Raw genomic sequence first — 18,766 nt, forward strand, 5'->3', positions numbered from 1 at the left:
AGGTGTTAATCCTACGGCCAGTCCCTAATGACAAGCTGCATGCCTCCTGGCAGGGCCCATACAAGGTGGTGGAGCAAATCTGCGATACCACCTATGTGATCGGCCCGTGCGCTGGAGCAGGGGGCAGACGCATGCTCCATGTGAACATGCTGAAGCCCTACTACAAGCGCATAGAAGAGGTGACCGCTATTTGCGCCTCTGCCGCAGAGGACTTTGACAATTTACCTCTCCCAGACCTCCTAGAGAAAGAGGGCCAGAAAGAGGACCTGGAAGAGGTTCAGTTAGATGAACGGCTGAGTCCCCAGGAAAGGGCGCAGGCTCATAGTCTAATAAGGGAAAAAGGAACCACTTTTTCTAATCTCCCCGGGTACACCCCGTTAGCCACCCACAGAGTAGAAACACCAGGGCAGACCCCTCTAAAGGATAATATGCGCAAAGAAATTGAAGAAATGCTACAACTAGGAGTCATAGAGCACTCTGAAAGCCCTTGGGCCTCCCCAGTAGTTCTGGTGCCGAAGCGGGATGGGACTACCCGCTTCTGCGTAGACTACCGGAGGCTTAATGATAAGACCGTATCCAATGCCTACCCTATGCCCCGGATAGACGAGCTCCTAGAAAAAATGGCCAGGGGCCAATACCTCACCACAATAGATCTTTGTAAGGGGTATTGTAAACGGCTGCCCCTAATATGATAGGTTTTGGGGCAGCCGTTTTGCTAAAATAACAACTTATATCTATATGCTAATGAGCCTCTAGGTGCTATGGGGGCGTCATTAGCACCTAGAGGCTCCGTCTACCTTCCTAAACTGCCGCCGCCCAGCGCATCCCTCCAGCCCGCCCATCTCCTGCTGAATGCGATCCTCTCCGTGCGCGTCTCTGTTCTGCGCATGCGCAGTGAATGTCTGACCGCTTCCCTGCTCAGACATCTCCACTGCGCCTGCGCCGATGACATCATAGTGCTCCGAGGAACAGGCGCAGTGGAGATGTCTGAGCAGGGAAGCGGTCAGACATTCACTGCGCATGCGCAGAACAGAGACGCGCACGGAGAGGATCGCATTCAGCAGGAGATGGGCGGGCTTGAGGGACGGGCTGGGCGGCGGCAGTTTAGGAAGGTAGACGGAACCTCTAGGTGCTAATGACGCCCCCATAGCACCTAGAGGCTCATTAGCATATAGATATAAGTTGTTATTTTAGCAAAACGGCTGCCCCAAAACCTATCATATTAGGATGGTTTGTTAGAGCAGACACTAGCGGATCGCTAGTGTCTGACACCTAAATATGTGATACCAAGTGATAGAAACCCTTTAAACGCTTCCTTATTGTGTTAAAAGGCTTACAAGTCTGCTTACCAGATGTTGTAGATTGCTTTGCTGGTTATTTGGTGTCCCGACCAGCGTGCGGTTGTCTTGGGCTGCGACCTCGGTCCTCTGCGTTTGCTCAAGGCAGGTGGCAGATGTAGAAATAACCTTTAAAAAACGTTGTTGCGGTCCCCTTTGGCGCTGCCTAGACCTTGATTGAATAAACTTTACAGTTGAAGTGTCTGGTATTAAGAGATCTTTTATTATTATACGATATAGTCAACGCGTTTCTGGGGCAGGATTTCCCCCTTCGTCAGGACTATTTACAGTATGACAGGCTACACAGGGTATAAAAGCCCGTTTTTGGCAGACAGGGGAGGGGCGGGGCTTAACAGGAAGGGGCGGGGCTAAGTGAATAGATAAACATATATAGCATATACAGAACATTGGTTACATATATAGATTTTAAATAGATTTAAAATACAACATAATGTAGATCGCAATGTGCAATCCATCTGTTAGGATGCATGTTTTTTCCTCTGGGGGTGCAGGGTGGCACCGCATAAGTGGGTGTTATTCTGTTGTCTGTGGGGAATGGTTCTGAGGATTTCCCGATCATGTGCTCATATTGCTCAGATCCTGATTCTCAAGTGGCGTGTTTGGTAGAGAGTGTACCTGTGTTGCAGTACATCTGTGCTGGGGTGCTGGTTCTTGTCCTCCAGGAGGCAAAATAAAAAATATACAGGTGTGTATTCTAGGTACCTAAATCATAGGTATACTTGGGTTGTGGTTTTTTGGGGTATTTATATCATTTCATGTATTTCATTCAGGTCATTTGAAGTGAGGGAATTCAATCGATAAATCCAATACACTTCTCGTTTTCGGAGGAGGTTGAATCTATTATAGGGATTAGGTGACATGAAGTCTATTGGGGTGATATGTATCTGGTGTTTTTCTTTTTATGAGGTACTCATGCAGTGTCTAGATAGACTGTGTTTGGTGTACAGTTTCTGTATATTGTTACGGTGCTGATTTAGACGGCAGTGAAATGGTTGGGTGGTGCGTCCTACATATTGCAGTCCGCACTGGTATTCAATCATATATATTACATATGATGATTGACAGGTTAGATGATGTTTGATGCTGAAGGAGGTCTTGTTGGTGTTTGAGATAAAGGATGTTTTTTGTGTGTGATGGTCTTACAACAGAGGCAGCGTTGAGTGTTGCATTTATAACTGCCTGATTTTTTTGTATTTTTGGAGTTTTGTTTAATGTCTGTGTTTTTGGGGGTGTGTCTTTTCAGATGGTGCTTTGGTTTGCTTGGTGCTAGTAGGTTTCGTATTGTGGGGGCTCGTCTGTATGTGATTTTCGGTCTGTTTGGTAGATATTTTTTGAGGTATGGGTCTTGTAGTAGGATATGCCAGTATTTCTGTAGGATTTGTAGAAGGACAGAATTGGACATACTGTACTGCGTGACAAAATGAACGGTTTCCAAGGGAGCAGATTCTTTCATACTTGGTTGTAGGCATTCAGATTGTGTTAATTCGCAGCTTCTTTTATCACAATTAACACAATCTGAATTCCTACAACCAAGTATGAAAGAATCTGCTCCCTTGGAAACAGTTCATTTTGTCACGCGGTACAGTATGTCCAATTCTGTCCTTCTACAAATCCTACAGAAATACTGGCATATCCTACTACAAGACCCATACCTCAAAAAATATCTACCAAACAGACCGAAAATCACATACAGACGAGCCCCCACAATACGAAACCTACTAGAACCAAGCAAACCAAAACACTATCTGAAAAGACACACCACCAAAAACACAGACATTAAACAAAACTCCAAAAATACAAAAAAATCGGGCAGTTATAAATGCAACACTCAACGCTGCCTCTGTTGTAAGACCATCACACACAAAAAAAATCCTTTATCTCAAACACCAACAAGACCTCCTTCAGCATCAAACATCATCTAACCTGTCAATCATCATATGTAATATATATGATTGAATGCCAGTGCGGACTGCAATATGTAGGACGCACCACCCAACCATTACACTGCCGTCTAAATCAGCACTGTCACAATATACAGAAGCTGTACACCAAACACAGTCTATCTAGACACTGCATGAGTACCCCATAAAAAGAAAAACACCAGATACATATCACCCCAATAGACTTCATACCACCTAATCCCTATAATAGATTCAACCTCCTCCAAAAAAGAGAAGTGTATTGGATCTATCGATTGAATACCCTCACTCCAAATGGCCTCAATGAAATGCATGAAATGATATTATAAATACCCCAAAAAAACACAACCCAAGTATACCTATGATCTAGGTACCTAGAATACACACCTGTATATTTTTTATTTTGCCTCCTGGAGGACAAGAACCAGCACCCCAGCACAGATGTACTGCAACACAGCAATAGGGGTACGCTCTCTACCAAACACACCACTTGAGAATCAGGATCTGAGCAATATGAGCACATGATCGGGAAATCCTCAGAACCCTTTCCCACAGGCAACAGAATAACACCCACTTATTCGGCGCCACCCTGCACCCTCAGAGGAAGAAACATGCATCCTAACAGATGGATTGCACATTGCGATCTACATTATGTTGTATTTTAAATCTATTTTAAATCTATATATGTAACCAATGTTCTGTATATGCTATATATGTTTATCTATTCACTTAGCCCCTCCCCAGCCTGTCAAAAACGGGCTTTTAAACCCTGTGTAGCCTGTCATACTGTAACTAGTCCTGACGAAGGGGGTAATCCTGCCCCAGAAACGCGTTGACTATATCGTATAATAATAAAAGATCTCTTAATACCAGACACTTCAATTGTGAAGTTTATTCAATCAAGGTCTAGGCAGCGCCAAAGGGGTCCGCAACAACGTTTTTTAAAGGTTATAAATACCTATTTTAGCCTCTTGTTCCAATAAAACTCAGCTCTTAGTGGAGTGACTGTCTGTTCAGCTCCACTCCTTTGGTGTAATGATTCTGGCAGGGGATTTCCCACACAGACTTAGTGTGAGGCTGGCTGTTATTGGTCAAGACTCCTGCTCAGTAACAGTTTAACTATGCTTTCTATTGTTTCTGCTGTGTCATTGAGCTTACCTTACATTCACATAATGAATCTTAAAGGCATATTATATTTTCTGCTTCTGTGAACACAATATATAATTGTTACATGACATTGAAAAACATGAAGTCACAGTAAATAGCTCTGCTTTTGTCTTTAACATACAGTCCTGATCAAAAGTTTATGACCACTTGAAAAATTGCAAAAAATCATATTTTACACTGTTGGATCTTAACAAGGTTCCAAGTAGTGCTTCAACATGCAACAAGAAGAAATAAGAGTGAGACAAAAAAAATTTGAGCATTCATTTAATTGAAAATAACGATTAAACTGAAACAGGCTGTTTTTCAGCTGATCCAAATTTTAGGACCACATGCCTTTAAAAGGCCAAATCTGTGCAAAGATGTGGATTCATTGTCATTTTTTGTCAGGTAGTCACATGTTGTGATGGCAAAGGCAAAAAAACTCTCCCTTTTTGAACGTGGTCGGGTTGTTGAACTGCATAAGCAGGGTCTCTCACAGCGCGCCATCGCTGCTGAGGTGGGACGCAGTAAGACAGTCATTTGGAATTTCTTAAATGATCCTGAGGGTTTGGAACAAAAAAGTCAAGTGGAAGACCCAAAAAATTTTCTTCAGCACTGAGCCGGAGGATCCAATTGGCTGTCCGTCAAGACACTGGATGATCCTCGACCCAAATTAAGGCCCTTACTGGTGCTGACTGCAGCCCCATAACCATCAGACGGCATCTGAGACTGAAGGGCTTCAAAAACAAAAACGTCTTCAAAAGACCTCATCTCCTTGAACGCCACAGAACTGCTCGTTTGGACTTTGCAAAAGAGCACCAAACATGGGACATTCAAAGGTGGAAGAAAGTTTTATTCTCTGATGAGAAAAAATTTAACCTTGATGGTCCTGATGGTTTCCAACGTTACTGGCATGACAAGCAGATCCCACCTGAGATGTTTTCTACGCGCCACAGTGGAGGGGGCGCCATAATGGTCTGGGGTGCTTTTTCCTTCAGTGGAACAATGGAGCTTCAGAAAGTGCAGGGGCGTCAAACGGCCGCTGGCTATGTCCAGATGTTGCAGAGAGCATTCCTCATGACTGAGGGCCCTCGTCTGTGTGGCAACGACTGGGTTTTTCAACAGGACAACGCTACAGTACACAATGCCTGCAGGACAAGGGACTTCTTCCAGGAGAATAACATCACTCTTTTGGCCAATCCTGCGTGTTCCCCTGATCTAAATCCAATTGAGAACCTTTGGGGATGGATGGCAAGGGAAGTTTACAAAAATTTACAACAGTTCCAGACAGTAGATGGCCTTTGTGCGGCCGTCTTCACCACTTGGGGAAATGTTCCCACTCGCCTCATGGAAACGCTTGCATCAAGCATGCCAAAACTAATTTTTGAAGTGATAAACAATAACGGCGGAGATACTCATTACTGAGTTCATGTTTGGAAGTTGGATTTCTGTTTTGGGGGGGTTTAGTTTTTTTTTGGAGGTGTGGTCCTAAACTTTTGATCAGCTGAAAAACTGCCTGTTTCAGTTTATTCGTTGTTTTCATTAAATTTAATGCTCAAAAAATGTTTTGTCTCACTCCCATTTCTTCATGTTGCATGTTGAAGCTCTACTTAGAACCTTGTTAAGATCCAGCCATGCTAAATATGATTTTTTGCCATTTTTCAAGTGGTCTTAAACTTTTGATCAGGACTATATAAACATAGGAACTGTATTAAGGTTATTAGTAGTTCTAGCTGTATACAGATATAAGCCATATTAACAACCTAGGACAGGTCTTAGCTGGCCAGCTACACTGGGTAACACTGACATGGAAAAGGATCTAGGGATTTTGGTGCGCCACAAACTAAGCTGTAGAAACTAGTGTTGAGCGCGAATATTCAAATTTCGAATTTTTTTCTCGAATATCGCAATTTCGAGATTTCGCGAATATTTAGAATATAGTTCCAAATATTCGCGAAATCGAATATTCGTTTTTTTTTTTCGAAAAAAAAATAATCGTACGATTATTTTAATCTTATGATTTTTTTTTTCCTATGACTATGGCTAGGCTAATATGTGTATTTTACGAAATTTCTTAATATTGCTCTAACTTCGTCTTTTAGAATATTCGTAATATTCTAAAAGACGGAGTTAGAGCAATATTCCGAATATTCTAAAAGACGAAGTTAGAGCAATATTAAGAAATTTCGTAAAATACACATATTAGCCTAGCCATAGGAAAAAAAAAAAAAACATAAGATTAAAATAATCGTACGATTATTTTAATCTTATGATTTTTTTTTTTTCCTATGACTATGGCTAGGCTAATATGTGTATTTTACGAAATTTCTTAATATTGCTCTAACTTCGTCTTTTAGAATATCCGTAATATTGTAAAAGACGGAGTTAGAGCAATATTACGAATATTCTAAAATACGAAGTTAGAGCAATATTAAGAAATTTCGTAAAATACACGTATTAGCCTAGCCATAGTCATAGGAACATTGCCTTATACAGGAAAAAAAAATAAAAATAAAAAATCGCACGATTATTTTAATCGCATATTATTCGCGAAAAATTAAATAATTACGAATATTCGATTTCGCCGAAAATAATAAGAATATTCATTCGAATATTCGCGAAATATCGCGAAATCGAATATGGCACCTCCCGCTCATCACTAGTAGAAACCAGTGTCAGGCAGCTGCTGCCAAGGCCAATAAGATAATGGGTTGCATCAAAAGAGGCATAGATGCCCGTGATGAGAACATAGTCCTACCACTTTACAAATCACTAGTCAGACCACACATGGAGTACTGTGTACAGTTCTGGACTCCTGTGAACATGGCAGACATAGAGCTGGAGAGGGTTCAGAGGAGGGCAACTAAAGTAATAACTGGAATGAGTGGACTACAGTACCCTGAAAGATTAGGGTTATTCACTTTAGAAAATAGATGACTGAGGGGAGATTTAATAACTATGTATAAATAAATCAGGGGTCAGTACAGAGATCTATCCCATCATCTATTGATCCCCAGGACTATGACGAGGGGACATCCCTGTAGGAAAGAAGTCTTGTACACAAACTTACATAGTGACATAGTTTATAAGGCCAAAAAAAAGACATCTGTCCATCCAGTTCAGCCTGTTATCCTGCAAGTTGATTCAGAGGAAGGCAAAAACAAACTGTGAGGTAGAAGCAAATTTTCCCCACTTAAGGGGGAAAAAATTCCTTCCCGACTCCAATCAGGCAATCATAATACCTCCCTGGATGAACGACCCCTCTCTAGTATCTATAACCTGTAATATTATTGCACTCCAGAAATACATCCAGGCCCCTCTTGAACTCTTTTAGTGAACTCACCATCACCACCTCCTCAGGCAGAGAGTTCCATAGTCTCACTGCTCTTACCGTAAAGAATCCTCTTCTATGTTTGTATACAAACCTTCTTTCCTCCAGACGCAGAGGATGTCCCCTCATCACAGTCACAGTCCTGTGGATAAAAAGATTATGGGATAGATCTCTGTACTAACTTTACATATCTCTCCCTTAGCCAGGAAAGTGATCTGATAGGAATACAAGGAGAAATAGTGTACCATCATCAGGGCGATTGCTGTTGAAAAGGATTCCTTTGAATCATTTGTGGGTCATGTATTAGATGGGTCATCATGGAGTACAGAGCTCAGAGCAGGCAAAGTTTGTTTTCTACTACGAGATTTTTTTATTGCCTCTTCTCAGCCCCTTTTTCCTTCCATCCCCTCATTCCCTCATTGGAAGCCTAGTTCTGCATTTGGGCCAGAAACGATCTATCCACATTCCCTATTGCTGCTGTTAAGTGGGGCACGGCCATCATGGGAAGGGGAAGTAGAGCGGCAGCTTTTGCTGCTTCATTAGCACTGCAGTTTCCCCAGGCAGAGGTATTTTTCGTGTGCCTGCACCTTGATAACAGCAACCTTCATTGGTAACTACAAGGCCCTGAACAATTGGGCATTCTTCTTGGTTTACCTGAGGATTCAGCAAAGTTTCTACTTTTCCAAATGGGGCCATAATCATGCGCTATGCCAAAAATATACCTGGAGTCAGTGAATATGTTAGTGACCTGTCCTTCTGCCATCATGCCTTCAATTCCGCCTCCAGTGCTGACATCCCAAGGAAAAATGGTTCTTGGAGCAGTACTTCATGTAAGGTGGTAACAGCAAATACTGTCCGTGGTTCTCCTTCAGGGTAGTATTCAGACCTGTCACGAACCAGTGAGTGTGAACCCACTGTGCCACATGTCCTACCTACTCTAAGGGCATTGTCTAAGTGAAACCCTCTATCTTCACAGTACCCCTGATAGTGGAGATAGACTTTCCTGAGGTGAACACCAGATCACTACCTCTTGAGGAGGATAGGCACAGGAGGCAGCTGGTCCAGGCGGAACAGGAGGTACCTGAGAAAAGTACCAGAGGTACAGGCGTTGTCAGCAGGCTGAGTCGTTATCAGGAGCAACAGTGCAGGACCGAAGGATGAGGCAGAGGTGAAGTCAGACAGGCAATATGTCAGGGCAGGCGGCACAGGTACAGGTCAGGCAATCCGGATCAGCAACAGGAGAGTCAAGGCAAGCAGGCATCAAACAGGTAGCAGAGTCCAGGAATACAAGTACGAGTCACGAAAACATGAACGCACGCGGATACCAGGAACCTTAGCAGGACACAAGGACTTAGACACTGAGGCATCTGGGAAGGGGGCTGAGCCACTTATACATGTGCAGGAGGGCTAGGATTGGTTGGCGAGGTCACATGATCCAACCCATAAAAGACCGGAAGTGACGCGCGCCGGCCCTTAAGTAAATGCTGCAGGAAACAAGCAGCTAGTATGCAGTGGCCAGGGCTGAAAGGAAACACTGGCAGTGGATCACCGCTAAACACGGCATCTGGGACCACGGCGGCAAGCAGGGGAACAACAGCACACAGCAGCTGCTGTTGCAAGACCTTTCTACAAAAAGTTCGAGATTTGCATTAAGTACTGGACTGTCTGTTACATTGTCTAATTCCTTAGTTTCTTGTTTCATTAGTTTAAAACAGTCATGTATGTCATCTGAGTCACTAAATGGGCACATTTCTCTTGGTGCCTTCCTCTTCTGACTCCTATCCCACCCTAATTCTACATCTGTCTCTTGTTTTGTCTCTTCTCTGGCAATTCTTAATTTCTCTCTTCTGGACCCAGTGGAAAGTAATGTAGCTGGGTTCAGAACTGTGCAGCATTGATAGTTATATTTGGAATGATGAGAAAGGCTACTTCATATTTAGTGATTCCTGCAGCATATTTGGTGCAAGCCTGGGAGAGTATGTCCCTTCTTCTTTAATAATATGCATCTATTACAGAGGTGGGGAGCCTGGAGGATGCAGGGAAGTAGAGATGGGAGATTAGGATACCTCGGAATAGCTGGGAGACAGTAAAGGGGGGGGGGGTCCATTCCTGCACATCAAACATTGTATGTTCACCAAAGGAGGGGCAAATATTCTCCTCTAATGGCTTTGATTTGTTTTATGTACAGATCGATATTAGAATACCTATGTGAATGACTATGATTTATACATCCCTAGAGTCTAATGCTCCCTTTCTTCTTCCCTTGGTAAAAGGGGGGAGCAGATCGGAGCAATTGGCTCTCAAGACAGTCTATTGTAGCTCATCAGTGGCTGTGGTGTGACAATGAGAGGAAGAAGTTATATAATGGGAGCAGAAGGAGGCGGCAGCCTGTGGTTGAACTGCGATTATTGGGGAAGGTTAATGGGACTCCCAGGCTGCGGTGAGGTGCTCATCAGAGTCTTACTACTCTACCACATACTGTACGTTACCTCTCCTGTACCTTCTTACCCCTTCTACTCTTCACTTACTCAGACACCTCTAGCCATGCTTTCACCTTCTCCTTCACTTCTCTCTTTTTCTATCCATTTCCTTTCTTTCTACCGGAACCCTCACAATTAATCCAAACACTCGATCTTGGGTATTTTTCCCCTTTTTATCACCTCCTTTATACATTCCACTGCCCATCCACCCTTAAGATCTATAGCATTCATTCCCTGGGACTGACTTTACCTCAGTTTACCCACCTAAGTCTTTTTGCTATTGCTTAAGTTCCTTCACAAAAATCCATAGCATTCACTCCCTGGGATTGACTTTACCTGAGTTCACCCACCTGAGTTCTTCTGATTTGTGAGCCCATGATCCCCTCCTGATAGGGTAGCTACGCCTACTCACGGGATCAATTTTCCTAGGGACCTCCCTGCCCCTTTTGGAGGACTGTATTCCTTAACACTGGTCCATATGCCTTGCAACAGAACCCCTTTTCTCTGATCCATGAGCACAAATGCAAGAGAGTCTCCACTGCCAAGAAAGTCCCGAGATGAGTTCAACCACACCGCCACCCTCAGCCCACCATGAATATTCACAAAAAAAAAAATCACTGTCCCACACAGCCACTGATTGATCAGTTATGCATAGATCTATCCTGATTGCCTGTTTCACCTACTAATCTCAGGGCTTATCTATATGTACAGTACAGACCAAAAGTTTGGACACACCTTCTCATTCAAAGAGTTTTCTTTATTTTCATGACTATGAAGGCATCAAAACTATGAATTAACACATGTGGAATTATATACATACAAGTGTGAAACAACTGAAAATATGTCATATTCTAGGTTCTTCAAAGTAGCCACCTTTTGCTTTGATTACTGCTTTGCACACTCTTGGCATTCTCTTGATGAGCTTCAAGAGGTAGTCCCCTGAAATGGTCTTCCAACAGTCTTGAAGGAGTTCCCAAAGATGCTTAGCACTTGTTGGCCCTTTTGCCTTCACTCTGCGGTCCAGCTCACCTCAAACCATCTTGATTGGGTTCAGGTCCGGTGACTGTGGAGGCCAGGTCATCTGGCGCAGCACCCCATCACTCTCCTTCATGGTCAAATAGCCCTTACTTTCAAAGTTTTCCCAATTTTTCAGCTGACTGACTGACCTTCATTTCTTAAAGTAATGATGGCCACTCGTTCTTCTTTACTTAGTTGCTTTTTTCTTGCCATAATACAAATTCTAACAGTCTATTCAGTAGGACTATCAGCTGTGTATCCACCTGACTTCTCCTCAACGCCACTGATGGTCCCAACCACATTTATAAGGCAAGAAATCCCACTTATTAAACCTGACAGGGCACACCTGTGAAGTGAAAACCATTTCAGGGGACTACCTCTTGAAACTCATTAAGAGAATGCCAAGAGTGTGCAAAGCAGTAATCAAAGCAAAAGGTGGCTACTTTGAAGAACCTAGAATATGACATATTTTCAATTGTTTCACACTTGTTTGTTATGTATATAATTCCACATGTGTTAATTCATAGTTTTGATGCCTTCAGTGTGAATCTACAATTTTCATAGTCATGAAAATAAAGAAAACTCTTTGAATGAGAAGGTGTGTCCAAACTTTTGGTCTGTACTGTATATGAGCCTTATTGGTGTCTTATCACTCAATCACATACTCCATGGCAGACACAGGGTTCTGTGTTCACTCCATATAAACCATCTCTCACAGCAGTCTCACACTCCCTTGAATCATATCCATCTCTCGCTCCTGGCTGTTTGCACCTCACTGGGTCACAAATCAGTCTCGCAGGAGTGCTATCCCGACTCACTTCTGCAAGGATCAACTTCTGATCTGATTTCAGTGGACCCAGGGATCAGGGGCCGGAGCGAACAACATGCTGTTTGGTGTTATCTCGGTATTTATTCTGGGTCCACATATTGGAATCACAACAGAAGTGCTCATGTCAGTCTCCTTTCACACACACAGCCTAATGTATCGACAGGGACAAACACAACAAACATGAGGACAGACAAATGAACCTCGACAAGTGCTCAGAGATTCCCCATTTTCCACCCGGACTGAAAAGAGAACTCACCTAGAGAGAGAAGGAGAGATATCAATAAGACAAGGGCTTACTCACCACGGTTTTTATGTCTCTCCTTTCCTCTCAGGAGCTCCCTTCTTGCTTCAGTCAAGGCAGGTGTGATGGGGAACAGGGATGAGCCCCCAATTACTGTTAAAGTAGCTTACTCTACTAAAATCGAAGTTGTTGAGGTTCAAGCGATTCACCGGCCGGGGGACAATAAGCACTTGGAGGGGAACAAAGGTTGTCATTTTGAACACATTTTTAACATGGAAGCATGGAAATGAAGATGCATGCTTGACCACAAAAATTCTTCTAGTTAACGGCGCAAGGAAAATTAAGCTTTGGCCTCTAGTAATAAATATCAGTAACATTTTTAAATAGTTGGCAGCATCGGTAAGGTCCCCCTCAAGCCCATTGCATGGTGCAGGCAGATATCTGTTTGTTCCTAGGACTTGCTCATCAGATGAGGTGTGCTTGCTCATCATCTACTCTGAATGGGGATAAGCAATCATTCATCCCTATATAGATTCAATGCTTCGGAGCAGTAGTTCCCTGTTGATACAGGACATCTGCTGCCCTAAAACAATAAATTTGATGTCAGCACCACTGACACCACTGTTGATTGAGTGAGCAATGGCACCTTTACATATGTCAATTATCAGGAATGAGAATTCATACTGTATGTACGTTACTGGTAATCTCCTGATAATCAGCCTGTGTAAAGGGGCTTTAAGTTAAGAAATGTGCATACATTGCTCCTCCATTCCCCTACTGTGCACCTGCGAATCGTTGCTGAAATACATTGAAAGGACTTTTCAGCCGCACCCACAATAATGGAAAAGACTGTACTATTCATTTAGTGATGCAACTTACAGAGTCCCTTGAAAAGCTATGGACACATTGATATGGGCCTTAACTAGAGGTAAACATTTCCAATACATTTCAGATTGCAGTCTTCCTTCCTTAATTCGTTTTCAGACCTCCTGATATGTAGTTTGCAGCCTGCTCTTAGTTTCAGACTTTTCCCATTTGATTAGAGATGATTGACTTAACTCTTCTAACAGGGCTTGTGGGGGGCTGTCTCTGCAGGAGAAGAAGCGCCCACCTGCTACAAGATTGATCAGGACAGACATTTAGTCCAGCCCTGATTTTCACTGCTGGCTTCGAAGCGGAGTCTGTGCAGGCAGAAAAGTGTCAAGGCTGGGATAAATGTCTGGCCTTATCAATCCTTCAGCAGGTGGGGGCTTCTTCACCTGTGGGTACAGCCCTCCACAGGTGAAGAAGCTTGCTGAGAAGATGAATCGAATCGTTAGAATTGATTCATTCATCTCTAATGTGATGTGTCCCTCCTAGTAATACATGCAGGGTGTAAGCCCCATATGTTCTGGATGCTTCTGCCATCACAAGCTACTATGTACTGTATCTGCACAGCTTCATTCCAGGACTGATTTCTCCTTCTTTAGCCCTTGAGGAGTGGCTTCTTATAATGTGTTTTAAGGATGGTAGCCACTAAATCAAAGTTATGTTGTTTTGCTGAACAGCAGTGATACTTTTGACTACATCGTTTGCTCTAACATCCAGGTTGTACAACAAGCTCTCGATCAAGCGAGGAAAGGACGGACTTGCATCATGATCGCACACAGGCTATCTACAGTCCAGAATGCAGACCTTATCGTTGTGATGAAGAGTGGAAGAGTAAGAGAAATGGGAACTCACCAACAACTTCTCTCTAACAGAGGAGCATATTTCCAACTTGTAAATGCACAAACCATTAGTTAATGTACCGTAAATGCTGTAATTAGTTGAAAAACAATGTGAATATGAAGGCATGAGACCTAAATGTTTGCTGTGATGCTGCTACTAGTAGAAATTAACTAAATATGCCAAGAAACCTGCATTTTTTTTCAGCTTTACTATTCATAAAATCCTCTATGGAAATATAACTGTCAATATGACACTAATGCAGCTAACGTGGCAAGCCACGCTTATCATTCAGCATTATATAGAATATATTTATTTATACCACAGAAACACACTATATTGTGTCTTTATTAGAGTTCCTTCAGTATTATTTAGATACTGTTTCTCATTTTTATTATTCCTTTCCATCATTTCATTAAAATAGTCTAATAAATGACAATACCATGAATGCGTTGTTACATATTGTTTTTGTACTTCTTTGAAGACAACGTGAAAAATGTCTCAAAATGATTGGTGTGAATGGAAATTCTGGTAACTGGGTTTTTTCAAGTGAACAAATTAAGATGTGCAAAGCCTAATAAATCAGAAAATGCAGACAGCACACGTCTGTGAAAAGTGGAAATGTGAACAAGGCCTGACTGCAGCGTGTGAAATAGCCCTGAGGGTATAGGATAACTTCAGTGTTTCCCTATGACGAGAAAATTGCATCCATTGAAAAAATCCAACCAGGCGAGATTTATTACAACAGTGGCAAGGAGGCTTGCTGCTAGTTTTTTTCCATAGTAAGGCCTCATGCACACGACCGTATGGCTTTTTCAGTGTTTTGCGGTCCGTTTTTCACGGATCCGTTGTTCCGTTTTTTGTTTCCGTTGTGTTTCCGTTTCTGTTCCGTTTTTCCGTTCCGTTTTTCCGTATGGCATATACAGTATACAGTAATTACATAGATGAAATTGGGCTGGGCATAACATTTTCAATAGATGGTTCAGCAAAAAACGGAACGGAAACGGAAGACATACGGATGCATTTCCGTATGTGTTCCGTTTTTTTTTGCGGACCCATTGACTTGAATGGAGCCAAGCACCGTGATTTGCGGACAAGAATAGGACATGTTCTATCTTTTCACGGTACGGAAATACTGAAATACTGAAACGGAATGCACACGGAGACACTTCAGTATTTTTTGCTGAACCATTGAAATGAATGGTTCAGTATATGTTCCGCATACTGAACTACAAAAACGGTCAGTATACTGAACGCAAAATACTGTCGTGTGCATGAGCCCTAAGTCATCATTGCCATTGCATGGCTTTAACTCTATGCACCAAGTAATGAACTGTTGTTTGATCCTTGTCAATAATTGACCTTGTTGTGAAATATATTTGGTTTTATAGAGTAAACGCTAATGCATTGTCTGAAACTTTAAAAAAAAATTAATAATAGAGCGAAAATGCTGCCCACGAACCCCTCAGAAGTGCAGGTGAATTTCAAATAGACTGCTCCACTGACTAAACATCTCTGTTCATGTTACAAACAAATGTTATCAATTGAAATCCTAAGCAATCAAAATTTTACATGCATGTCCAAACCTCATGGACACATATGTAACCCCCAGCATAGAAGCCTTAGACCCCTTTCACACGGGCAAAAATTCAGCGCGTGTGCAATGCGTGAGGTGAACGCATTGCACCCGCACTGAATCCGGACCCATTCACTTCAATAGGGCTGTGCACATGAGCAGTGATTTTCACGCATCACTTGTGCGTTACGTGAAAATCACAGCAAGCTCTATATTGTGCGTTTTTCACGCAACGCAGGCCCCATAGAAGTGAATGGGGCTGCGTGAAAATCGCAAGCAAGTGCGGATGCGGTGCGATTTTCACGCATGGTTGCTAGGTGACGATCGGGATGGGGACCCAATATTTATTATTTTCCCTTATAACATGGTTATAAGGGAAAATAATAGCATTCTTAATTTACAGAAGTAAATTAGGGATGGAGGGGTTAAAAAAAATAAAAATTAAATTAAACTCACCTCATCAACTTGTTCTCGCAGCCCGCTTTGTCATCTTTCTTCTTCTTTTAAGACCTGAGAGAAAAGGACCTTTGGTGATGTCACTGCGCTCATCACATGGTCCATCACATGGTCCATCACTGTGGTGATGGACCATGTGATGAGTGCAGTGGCATCCCCAAAGGTCCTTTTCTCCCAGGTCCTCAAAGAAGAAGAAAGAAGACAAGACGGGCTGCGCGAACAAGTGGATGAGGTAAACCATTTTCTTTTAACCCCTCCATCCCTAATTTACTTAGCATTCTGTATTAAGAATGCTATTATTTTCCCTTATAACCATGTTATAAGAGAAAATATTTAAATCTACAGAACACCTCACCCAAATCCGAACTTCAGTGAAGAAGTCCGGGTTTGGGTCTGGGTACCACATTCAGTTTTTTCTCACGCTCGTGCAAAATGCATTGCACTCGTGCGGAAAAAAAAATGAAGAACGCGACGCAATCGCATACAAAACTCACCCCACTCGCAGGCAGAATCGCACGATTTTCCCGCGATGCACCCGCATCCTATCCCATCCATTCCATTTTTGCATTTTCGCTTTTAGCTCCCTGCCTTCCTGGAGCCATAACTTTTATTTTTTTACCTTCACATAGCCATATGAAGACATGTTTTTTTTTTTTGCGGAACAAATTGTACTTTCTAATGGCACCATTTAATATTGCCATTGAAGTAGTGGGAAGCTGGAGCTGGAAAAAAATTCCGAATGGGGTGAAATTGAAAAAAAAAAATCCATTCCACCGCAATTTTGTTTTTATGGATTCACTATGCGGTAAAAATTACTTTTGCTCGTCCTTCTCCTGGTCATTACAATTACGGCAATACCACACTTGTATCGTTTTTCTTGAGTTTGCTGAAAATAAAAATAAAAATTCATTTTCTTTTCTTTTTATCGCCATATTCTGACCCCAATTAGGTCTATGAAAATATGTGGGGACTAATTTTTTCCAGGATGTAGTGTTAGTTAATACCATTCTGGGGTGTGTATGAGTTTTTGATCACTTTTTATTAAATGATTTATTTATTATTTATTCTGCCATTTTTACTTTTTTTCCCTGTTATACAATTCACCGTATATATTTTAATAGTAAAGGCGTTTTCACATGTGGCAATGGCCATGATGTTTATTTTTTTACTGTTTATTTATTTTGATTTTTGGGAAAGTTGGGTGAATTAGAATTTTTTTATTTTATCTTTATAATTTTTACTATACTTTTTTTTACTTTTTGCACATTTTTTTAGGTCCCCAAGTGGACCCCAACATACAGTCATTAGATTGCAATTTGTCTAGAGCAGGCATGCTCAACCTGCGGCCCTCCAGCTGTTGTAAAACTACAAGTCCCACAATGCACTGCTGTAGGCTGATAGCTGGAGGCTGTTCGGGCATGCTGGGAGTTGTAGTTTTGCAACAGCTGGAGGGCCGCAGGTTAGCATGCCTGGTCTAGAGTAATGGAATTTTCTCCATTACCCCATACAGAGATCACTATATTACAATTCAGTGCTGCCATCTGCTGGCCTGAGTTGTAATATAGAAGTAATGATCTGGTTCATTACTGACATGCAGCGCCTTCCCTGTTCTCTGCTTGGCGGAGACGTTCCTGTCCGGGAAGCGCACTTTGTTTTAGGCCTCTTAGATGCCGTGGTCACATTTGATCATGGCACCAGAGGACATTAACCATGGGTGTCTGCTTTGTGAAACAGCAGTCACCTGGTATGGAGCTCGCTCCACTCCGAGGGATTAAATTGCATCCTTTAACACAACATTAGGGACAACATATTGAAAAGTGTACAAATCTATTATACTAAGCAGCCGCCGTCAAATACAAGTACTGGAGCATTGGCTGTATGGGGTTAGCAATGATGTGCTGCGCAGCTTAGTATCTGTTATAGAACATGTTGCGTGCCGCTCTCAGAGTGCGCCATGTTATCCTAAGCCCGCACAGTGAAGAAGGAGGCAGTTCCTCCCTCCCCACTTTGACGCGGCTGCTGCTGGCCACCAGTGAAGAGATGGTACTGAAGGGGGGATGTTAACACTGCACCAACAATGAATAAAATTAACCCCTTAATACAAATGTAGCCAGCGGGTGCTGGCCGTATCATACAGCCGACACCCGGCCGCAATGACAGGGTGCCGAACTGTGTCAATTAACCCCTCAGGTGTTGCACCTGAGGGGTTAATTAATGGGATTCGGTGGATCGCTGCTCCCTGTCATTGAGGCCGGGTGCCGGCTGTGTGATACAGCTGACACCCGCCGCTTACATTTGTATTGAAGGGTTAATTATATTAATTGGTGGCACAGTGCACCCCCTCAGCATTATAATCATTGGTGGTGCAGTGCCCCCCCCCAAAGTATTATATTCATTGGTGGCAGTGGCCACAGGGTCCCCTCCCCTCCTCATTGGTGGCAGTGACAGCTTCCGATTGGAGCCCCAGCAGTGAAATCGCGGGGCTACGATCAGTTACCATGGCAGCCAGCACGCTACTGAAGCCTTACATGGCTGCCATGGTAAGCTCCCTGCTGCTGTGTGCACAAAGCACAGGACAGCAGGGACAATGTAAAGTCATATTCAACCTAATAGATCTCTATTAGGGTGGATAGGACAAGAGTTCTAGTCCCTAAGGTGGCTAATAGTTATTAAATAAAAAACACGCGATTCCCCCCAAAAATCAGG

The 18,766-nt window shown here is 42.7% G+C and overlaps 2 protein-coding genes across 3 annotated transcripts in view; both read left to right on the forward strand.

Moving 5' to 3' along the window:
- The window catches only part of LOC121002303 (ATP-binding cassette sub-family B member 5-like), a 202,694-nt gene extending 188,250 nt beyond the window's left edge, over window positions 1-14,444 (forward strand). For both annotated transcript variants that reach the window (XM_040433703.1, XM_040433704.1), the window contains one exon: window positions 13,909-14,444. In XM_040433703.1, coding sequence (XP_040289637.1) covers window positions 13,909-14,106 — 198 coding nt within the window. In that variant the 3' untranslated portion in view covers window positions 14,107-14,444. The remainder of the gene's footprint in view (window positions 1-13,908) is intronic.
- Window positions 1-18,766, forward strand: part of LOC121002302 (ATP-binding cassette sub-family B member 5-like) — a 1,125,761-nt gene that overhangs the window by 701,510 nt on the left and 405,485 nt on the right. The window lies entirely within an intron of this gene.

Source organism: Bufo bufo, chromosome 5 (genome assembly GCF_905171765.1).
Source record: "Bufo bufo chromosome 5, aBufBuf1.1, whole genome shotgun sequence".
NCBI lineage: Eukaryota > Metazoa > Chordata > Amphibia > Anura > Bufonidae > Bufo > Bufo bufo.